This window comes from Carcharodon carcharias, chromosome 6 (genome assembly GCF_017639515.1).
Source record: "Carcharodon carcharias isolate sCarCar2 chromosome 6, sCarCar2.pri, whole genome shotgun sequence".
In the NCBI taxonomy this organism is placed as follows: domain Eukaryota; kingdom Metazoa; phylum Chordata; class Chondrichthyes; order Lamniformes; family Lamnidae; genus Carcharodon; species Carcharodon carcharias.
In genome coordinates this window covers 80,355,523-80,365,598 of record NC_054472.1, presented here as the reverse complement: position 1 = coordinate 80,365,598, position 10,076 = coordinate 80,355,523, and the positions used below count along the sequence as shown (strand labels likewise).

Here is a 10,076-nt window from a genome sequence, read left to right as displayed (position 1 = left end):
GCCCACTCACTTAACCCATCTATGTCACTTTGTAGCCTCCTTATCTCCTCAGCACAATTTACTTTCCTATCTACCTTTTTGTCATCAAATTTAGCAATGATCCCTTTGGTCTCTTCATCCAAGTCATTTATATAAATTGTAAAATGTTGAGGCCCCAGTACTGATCACTGCAGCACACCACTTGTCACATCCTGCCTACCAGAAAAAAGACCCTCTTATGTCTATTCTCTGTTTCCTGTTAGCTAGCCAATCTTCTATCCATGCCAATATGTTACCTCTTACACCATGAGCTTTTATTTTCCACAATTACCTTTGATGTGGTACTTTAACAAATGCCTTCTGGAAATCCAAGTACAGTAGATCCACTGGTCCCCCTTAACCACAGCACACGTGACTCTTTCAAAGACTCTAATAAATTGGTTAAACATTATTTCCCTTTAGCTAAACCATGCTGACTCTGCCTGATTGCCTTGGATTTTTCTAAGTGCCTAGCTATAACGTCTTTAATAATAGCTTCTAATATTTTCCCTATGACAGATGTTAGGCTAACTGGCCTTTAGTTTCCTGATTTCTGTCTCCCTCCCTTTTTGAATAAAGGAGTTACATTTGCTATTTTCCAATCTAATGGAACCTTCCCTGAATCTAGGGAATTTTGTGAAATTACAACCAATGTATCAACCAGCTCACTAGCCACTACTTTAAATGCTTTAGGGTGAAATCCATCTGGACCTTTGAATTTGTCAGCCTGCAGCCCCAACAATTTGCTCAATACCACTTCCCTGAGGCAGGAACTTCCAGTTGGCGAGCAGGGGGGTGGGTTCTGCTCGCCGATGTGTAAAATGATGCAGGATGATGTCAGGCAGAACTCCTGACGTCACCCCACGTCATTTCCATTTTCAGGTCAGCGGGGGCGCAGCCGAATCAGCTGTGCCCCCGCCGACCTGTCAATGGCCTATTGAGGCCATTTAAAAAGTACTTAACATCATTGATGGACCTGCCCATCCAACTTGAGGCAGCACTTAGCCTCAGTGAGATCAGTCCGCTCTTTTGCGCGCATGCGTGAAAGAAAGCACTCGGCTGAGGGAATCCCCGCCCCCCCACCACCCGCACATGGAGTGCATAGCGCTGGGTGGGCCTTAATTGGACTGTTCATCTAAAATGGCGGCGCACCCCCCCCCCCCCAATTGGGGGCACCGATTGGAGGTGCGCCTGCCCGCGCCCACTCCTGCACTTCCCCCCAAGGGGGGGAAAACTTTTCCCCAGTGATTGTAGTTTTCCTGAGTTCTTCCCTCCCTTCCATTTCATGATTTCCAGGATTGTTATTTGTGACAAAAACAGAATTACCTGGAAAAACTCAGCAGGTCTGGCAGCATCGGCGGAGAAGAAAAGAGTTGACGTTTCGAGTCCTCATGACCCTTCGACAGAACTACTGTTATTTGTGTCCTCTATAGCGAAGACTGAAGCAAAATACATGTTTAATTCATCTACCGCCTCCTTACTTTGCATGATCAATTCCCCAGACACACTTTCTCTAGGATGAATGCTCAATTTGTTAACTATTTTCTTATTTAAATACCTATAGAAACTCTCATTATCTGTCTTTGTATTACTAGCTAGCTTTCTCTCGTATTCTAATTTTTCCCTCCTCGTTAATCTTTTTGTCATTCTTTGCTGTTCTTTATATTCTTTCCAATCTTCTGACCTGCCACTCATCTTCGCATAATTATATGCTTTTTCTTTAAGTTTGATACTGTCTTTAACTTTTTTTAGTTAACCACGTATGGTGGGCCCTGCCCTTGGAATTTTTCTTTCTCATTGGAATGTATATATTGTGTATTCTGAAATATTCCTTTAAATGTCTGTCACTGAACCTCTATTGACCTATCCCTTAACCTCATTTGCCAACTTTCATGCCCTCATAATTGCCTTTATTACGTTTAAAATACTAGTCTTGGATGTACACGTTTCTCCCTCAAAATGAATGTAAAATTCAATTATATTATGATCGCTGCTACCTAGCGGTGCCTTCATTATGAGGCCATCAATTAATCCTATCTCTTTGCTCAATATCAGGTCTAGTATAGCCTGCTGTCTGGTTGGCTCCAGAACGTGCTGTTCTAAGAAACTGTCCCAAAATCATTCCAAGGGCCAGAAATTTCCTCCCATTGTGGAGGTTGGGCGGGGGTGGGCGCGAACCCGATTGGCGCCCCTGATCAGGTTCGCGCCACCATTTTACATGGGCAGGCCAATTGAGGCCCACCCATTGTGACATGCGCCTGGAAGCGCTGAGCGCTCCCGGTGTGGGCAGGGGGTGGAATTCCCTGTGTGGTTCCTTGCGCTCATTCATGCATGCACGCAAAAGAGCGCAGAGATCTCCCTGAGGCACCTCCATGCCCCCATGATTATTGCTCTGCCTTTCTGACAAGCTCCCATTTGTTTCAGTGTTAAATTTTTAAATAAGGGATTTTTAAATTTTTAAAACATGTCACCTCATGTGACACTACCACATGAGCTGGGACATGTCGGAGAATAAATGTATAAGTTCTTATTAGATTTTAAAACAGTTCATGAAACCTCAACCCGCCTGTGGATGAGTTTTCATGAAAAATGCGAAGGCCGCCTGAGCTCTTCGCCTGCCCTCAAACCTTAAGGTTGGATGGGCAGCTCATTAAATTGAGTTAATTAGGTTTTAAATGCCTTAATAGGCCTTTGACAGTTCGGCAGGATTGCAGTCAAGTTGGTTGCGCGCCCGCCAAACTGAAAATCTAAATGACGTGCAGTGACATCAGGATGCCCGCCCGACGTCATCGCGCGTCATTTTACATGTTGGCTTTTACACGTCGGCGAGCGCACCCCGCCCCCCCCCCACTCGCCCATGGAAAAATGCTGCCCATGAACTCACCTTTGCCATCTGATTTTTCCAGTGTATATGTAAATTAAAATCCCCCATTATTATTCCTGTACCTTTCTGACAAGCTCCCATTATCCCTTCTTTTATACTCTGTCCTACTGTGTACTTTCCAATTTAATCGAATTTTTTGAGGAAGTAACAAGCAGGATTGATGAAGGTAATGCGGCGAATGTTGTCTACATGGATTTTCGTAAGGTATTTGATAAGGTCCCACATGGTAGACTGGTCAGAAAAGTAAAAGCCCATGGGATACAGGGGAATGTGGCGAGCCGGATCAAAATTAGCTCAGTGACAGGAAACAAAGGGTAATGGTCGATGGATGTTTTTGCGAATGGAAAGCAGTTTCCAGTGGTGTTACAGGGCTCAGTATTGGGTCCCTTGCTGATTGTTTATATTAACGATTTCAACACATATGTGAGTTGTATGATTGGGAAATTTGCAGATGACACAAAAATTGGCTGTGTAGCTGATAGTGAAGAGAAAAGCTGTTGTCTCCAGAGAGATATCAATGGTTTAATTGAGTGGGCAGAAAAGCAGCAGATGGAATTCAATCCAGAGAAGTGTGAGGTAATGCATTTGGGGAGGGCAAACAAAGCTAGGGAACATATAATAAATGGGAGGACATTGGGAGAGGTAGAGAGACCTTGGAAAGTATGTCCACAGCTCCTTAAAGGTGGCAGGACAGGTCGATAAGTTGGTAAAGAAAGCATTTTGAATGTTTTTCTTTATTGGACAAGGTATTGAACACAAAAGCAAGGATGTAATGATGGAACTGCATAAAACGCTGGTTAGATCACAGCTGGAATTTTGTATACAATTCTGGTCACCACTTACAGGAAGGACATAATTGCTCTGGAGAGAGTATAAAGGAGTTTTATAATAAGGTTACCAGGGGCTTGAAATTTGCATCTATAAGGAGAGATTGGATAGGCTGGGGTTGTTTTCCTTGGAACTGAGGAGACTGAGGGGTGCCCTGATTGAGGTGTACAAGACTGAGGGGACTAGATAGAGTAGACAGGGATGCCCTGTTTCTCTTAGCAGAGAGGTCAATTACCAGGGGGTACAGGTTTAAGGTGATTGGTAGAAGGATTAGAGGGGACATGAGGAAAAACCTCTTCACCCATGGGATGGTGGATGTTTGGATTTCGCTGCCTGGTTTGGCAGTGGAGGCAGAAACCCTTAACTCATTTAAAAGGTACCTGGTTCTGCACCTGAAGTGCTGTAACCTGCAAGGCCATGGACCGGGTGCTGGAAGGTGGGATTAGAATGGGCAACTAGTTTTTTATTTTTTCTTTTTCAGCCGGCTGAAGGGCCTCTTTTCTGTGATGTAGCCTTTCTATTGTTCTATATGGGGATAATGTGGGAAAATGTCATTGAGCGAGAAGATCAGCCATGATTGAGTTGAATGGTGGAGTAGGCTTGAGGGGCCAAATGACCTATTTCTGCTCCTATTTCTTCTGTTCCTATGTTCCAACACCCCTCCATGCCCTCTCATATCTTCCATGTTTTCTCCACACCCGATATCTCCCATGCCCCTTCCATGCCACCCATGCACCCTCCATAGCCAATCACCCAGTATCTACTATGTGCAGAGGTACTGAGCCATTGGCAAGTCTGACAAGTCTTTGAAATAATAATGAAACTGACACATTAAGCAGAAGCTTTGAAAAGATCCTTTGAAAAGAAATGGCTCAGCTGATAACCTCTTAAAAGTGTCAATTAGCCACTGCCATTCATAGTATCAATGTCAGAAGCTTTCATCCTCTTCGGATCTCTTAATCTAGTGTAAATACACATATATAAAGTGAAAAAAAATCTCTTTGTGCTCAGCCAGCATACTTAATGAGGCCAATTGATAACTGTATCGACAAAAGCAGGCTAAACAGATGGCCTCCTAATGAATTCTTGGCTGAGATCCAAGAATGGATAATGCACTTGGATCTTAGCAAACAATGTTTATACAGCCACAGGGGAAGGGAAAGCATTGTGTGACTGACATCTCAATTACCTTATAATAATCTGTTTACTTTGAAGAGTTTTTTCACTGCCTGTGCTGCTTTCCACAAGATTAAGAGGTCTGAAGTGGATAAAAGCTCTGACTTTGATAATATGAATGGCTGTGATTGATAGCTTTGTGAGAAGGTAAGAGGGCCAATGCAATTCAAGTGGGAATGTTGAATGACTCTTTATTTTTAGGTTGATGACTCAGGATTAGTTTTCTCCCATTGTTTACAACTCCTCCGAGAGGCAGGGAACCATGTTTACTTACAGAAGGGGCCCAGCTCCACTAAAATTGTGGGATTGGTGGGTTTAAACTGTCTACTCCTGTGATGAAGCTGGTAAGGGCAGGAGTGTTGAATGCAGGCTTGCTACTTGCATCCTTTTCCCATGCTGGTGAAAATTGCTGGACATGGGAATGGGGGTGGGAATCCCTGAACTGGATCCCACCCGCCGTTTTTAAAGAGCTCCCATGTAGGCTCAACACAGTGCTAATCTGGGCCTATGTTTTCAGCTGTCTCAGCCGCTTTCCATCTTCCAAGTAAATGGGCATAGCCATTATAGGGACATGGCTGCAAGGTGACCAGGGCTGGGAACTGAATATTAGGGGTATTTGGCATTTCAGAAAGATAGGCAGAAACTGAAAGGAGATGCGGTAGCTCTGCTAATAAAGGATGAGATCAGTGTAGTGGTAAGAAATGACCTTTGCTTGGAAGATCAACATGTAGAATCAGTTTGGGTGGAGATAAAAAAATAGGAAAAGAAAGAAGTCACTGGTGAGAGTAATCTATAGTCCCCCTAATTGTAGCTATACTTTAGGAGCAAATAAATCAAGATATAATGGGAGCTTGTACAAAAGATACTACAATAATCACGGGTAATTTTAATCTGCATATAGATTGGACGAATCAAATTGTCAAAGGTAGCCTTGACGATGAGTTCATGAAGTTATTCAAAGCAGTCTCTGAGAGCCAATATATTGAGGATCCAAACAGGGAACAGGCTATTTTAGATCTGGTAACGTGAAATGAGACAGGATTAATTAATGATCTCATAATAAAGGAATCCTCTAGGGAAGAGTAATCATAACAAGATGGAAATTCATATTCAATTTGAGAGTGAGAAAGTTTGGTTTCAAACTAATATCTTAAACATAAGTTAAGAGAATTACGAGGATATGAGGACAGAGTTGACTAAAGTGGACTGCGAAAACAAATGGAAAAGGAAGATGGTAGATAAGAAGTACCAGGCATTTAAGGAGATATTTTGAAGCTCTCAACAAAGATTTATTCATAGAAACATATTCCATTGAGAAAGAAATACCTTATGAGAAGGATGGTCCATCCGTGGCTGACCACGGAAGTTAAGGATGGTATCAAACTTAAAGAAAAAGTAATGTTGCAAAGCTTACTGCTAGGCCAGAAGATTAAGAATTTTTAAAAACCAGCAAAGGCTTTCGTGCTGCAGGAAGGTTTGTGCTGGAGTGCCCCAGGGGTCAGAGTTGGGACCCTTGCTTTTCCTGATTATATATTAATGACCTAGAGCTTGGTGTGCAGGCATAATTTCAAAGTTTGCAGATGATACAAAACTTGGAAGCATTGTGAACTGTGAGGAGGGTAGTGTAGAACTTCAAAGAGATGTAGACAAGTTGGTGGAATCGGTGGACAGGTGGCAGATGAAGTTCAATGCAGTGAAATATAAAGTGATTCATTTTGGTAGGAAGAACATGGAGAGACAACATAAAATTAAAGGGCACAATTCTAAAGTGGGTGCAAGATCAGAGGACCCTGGATGAATAAGTCATTGAAGGTGGCAGCATATGTTGAGAGAGCAGTTAATAAAGCATACAGCATCCTAGGCTTTATAAATAGGGGCATAAAGTACAACAGCAAGGAGGTTATGTTGAACTTATATAAGACACTGGTTTGGCCTTCAGCTGGAGTATTGCATCCAGTTCTGGGTGCTGCACTTTTGGAAAGATGTAAAGGCATCAGAGACAGTGCGGAAAAGATTCATGAAAGAGGTTCCAGGAATGAGGAATTCAGTTATGAAGACAGATTGGAGAAGTTACGGCTGAGAAAAGAAGTTTGATGGTGGTATTCAAAACCATGAGGGGTCTGGACAAAGTAGATAGGGAGAAACCTTCCATTCATGAAAGGGTCAAGAATAAGGGGGCACAGATTTAAAGTAATTGGTAATAAAAGCAAAAGTCATATGAGGAGAAACTTTTTTAAGTAGCAGGTGGTTAGGATTTGGAATGCGCTGCCTGAGATTGTGGTGGAGGCAGGTTCAACTGAAGCATTAAAAAGGAAATTAGACTGTTATCTGAAAAGGAAGATTGTGCAGAATTACGAAGAGAAGGCGGGAGAATGGTACTAGGTGAGTTGCTCATTCGGAGAGCCGGTGCAGACATAATGGGCCAAAAGGCCTTCTTCTAAATTCTGTGACTGTTAAATTGCTGGTGAGTTCTGTATATTTTACTGCTGGTGAGCACTAGTTATGTTTATTGTGCATATTGTATTGAATGGGGTCACCTGTTGTTGATGCAAGAAGCTGAGGTGGATTCTGTTAAATTATCTTCTTAACAAGTGACAGTACAAACATCCAGGTTTCACAGTATGGGATAGCCCAATCTGATTAAGGTTATCTGTTACTTTTTGAGAACTGCCAAAGGACAAATATAATTAAGAAATAAACTAACATGGTAGATCCAAGTTCCCTTTTAAATTACATACTGTAACTTATAGAACCATCAGGCAGAACTTAATGTGTGATGAATTTGAGGTGGGGGGTCATTTAATCAGACAGAATGGTGCAAAAGCGGGGGACCGGCCACCTTCCCGCTTCCATCAATTAAGTCCAGGATAGGAAGGCTCATAGATAGTCTTCCCGCCCGGATGTTAATTGAGGCCCTCAAATGGGCAATTAATGCCCACTTAAGAGCCTCATCTGGCTGCTGCTGGTATTCAACTAGCAGTGGGTGGGGGAGTTGCCACAAAAGAAGCCAGAAAGGAAAACCCGTGGGCTCCATGGGGGGAGGGGGAAGATCCCTCGCTCAAAGGCACTTGATGTGTGATTGAGGGACCCGGCATCAGGAAGTTAGGGGAGGGGGGTAGCTGCTGAAAGCTAACCCATTGCCCTTGCCTTTAACACCTCCTGCACCCCAAACCATTAGCCCCACTCTGCAATCCCCATCCTACCCTCACTTTTTGACTTGGGGTCACTCGTCGACATTGAGCTTCTGGTGGGGGCATTGCTGAGCAACTGTCACCGCTCCTGATAGGCACTTAATATGGTGGGTCTCTCGTTGGCTCTTCAGTTGGTGTGTGAGATCCCCACCACCTGCATTAAATTCCACCCATCTAATCTGAAGCAAGGATCACTACCTCTGGGGTTAATACCCTTAAAGCTGCATTGCATTAAAAACTGTACTTAAATAAAGACACTAGACAAAATTACACATGAACTGATGTGGTTTTACTGCATTTGGCCAATCATTAATTCAAAACTAACTAATCCATACAAAATTCAACTGAGTTTCACACCTTCTGCCCAATTACCATAGTTTACCCAACAAACAGAATATTTTAAATAAATCACTGTGTTATGCTTTACTGTGGATGTGGACCTTACTTTCTGCTAAGATTACTTTGTTTATCCAGGTCCGAATGCAGTTATTAAAAACACTCAGTTGATGCACACGGTGGGTTGTACAACACACAGAATGGGTGTAGATGTGCTTCACAGAACAGATGAGCAAAGGGTACAAAATGTTACTGCTAGGCAAGACACCTCAAACTTCTGTGATGGTAATGAAAATCAAACACCATAACTGCTTTCCTGGAGTATAATCTTATAACCTCTACTGATCAGTGCTAACATCAGTTCATGTATCAATAAGCATTTTTCTTTGTGATTCAGCCTTTGCATACAACTCTTGAGTAGCAGTCTGTATCTTAATCATATATATGCATATAGAATGACAAATGCTTATATCAGCATAAAAAGATAAGCTGAATGACTATATATGAAGACAACAACTACAACTCTCACGGCACTGCCATTGGTTAACTTTAAATACTCAAGCATCATAAAAAGCTGAAACTAAAGCTGCACTAAGAAAAATTGGTGGTTACTGTAACAATGGTGAAGTATTTATAGCCAATGGTGGTGAAGTATTTATCTTATCAATTTTTTACAAAATCACTTTCCACTAAAAATTGATATATATCAGCAGCATGATAGCATATCTACTGCTAACAGGCAACCAACACAAGTATTAATTTTTTTTTGCAAAGGGGAATCTATACAGTCTGGTCATTTCCCTTGCAAATTAACAGTACCATGCATTTTTTCACTTGCAATCTGTTAGTGTTGTCTTCACATAAATTCATATAATGGTATTGGTCATTTCCTCATACACATACACCCTATCGCGTGTTGACAGGTTTATAAGGATGCAGTGGCAGCCGTGGGTGCTACAGGCTCCTTGACGACAGCCTTTGAATCCTTGCAGTCCTGAGCTGTGGTGCCTGAGTTAGCCTGTTTATGATCTGCTTTCTGTGCCAGATGTTTGACTTGTCTGTAAAAATGAATTGATCTAAATTAGTAAAAAAAAACCTGAGTCACACAATATCAATTTATATAAATAGATTACACTGCACCTTTAATTTAAAAAGTGAACACATAATTATAATATAGTGGAACATTACAACATAAATATATTTATGAATACAGCAAATGAGAGCTGAGAGAAATATTATCATATTGGATGTTTTGGTGAATCACATTAGTGCTTCTCAAGTGGTTTTAAACTCAATAAAATCTCTCCTAGACCAAGAACACATTTTTAAGATTTATAAATTTTCTGAGTTTTCATTAGGTTTTTCTCACGCAGTGAGCACACGTTAGCAAATTGTGGGCTCTTGAGTACGTGACCCCACAAAAGGCTTACAAAATCTACCCTATATACTACATATGGGACCTGTAATGTGACTTGTAACAACAGTGAACCTGGCCAGTCACTGCATGAAATTATTATAACGCTGCTTCAAAAAATTAAATCCTAAAGCCCTTTTCTTGATCTGCTCACTACTTCTAATATTTTCTGTGTTTATTTCAGATTTCCAGTATCTTGCTTTTATATGAAGTAATAAATTTGGGTTGG

The 10,076-nt window shown here is 41.7% G+C and overlaps 1 protein-coding gene across 2 annotated transcripts in view; it reads right to left on the bottom strand.

Annotated features, from left to right (window-relative positions):
* Window positions 1-8,364: 8,364 nt before the first annotated feature.
* Window positions 8,365-10,076, bottom strand: part of stau2 (staufen double-stranded RNA binding protein 2) — a 536,959-nt gene continuing 535,247 nt past the window's right edge. For both annotated transcript variants that reach the window (XM_041189442.1, XM_041189443.1), the window contains one exon: window positions 8,365-9,491. In XM_041189442.1, the coding sequence (XP_041045376.1) occupies window positions 9,359-9,491 (133 nt within the window). In that variant the 3' untranslated portion in view covers window positions 8,365-9,358. The remainder of the gene's footprint in view (window positions 9,492-10,076) is intronic.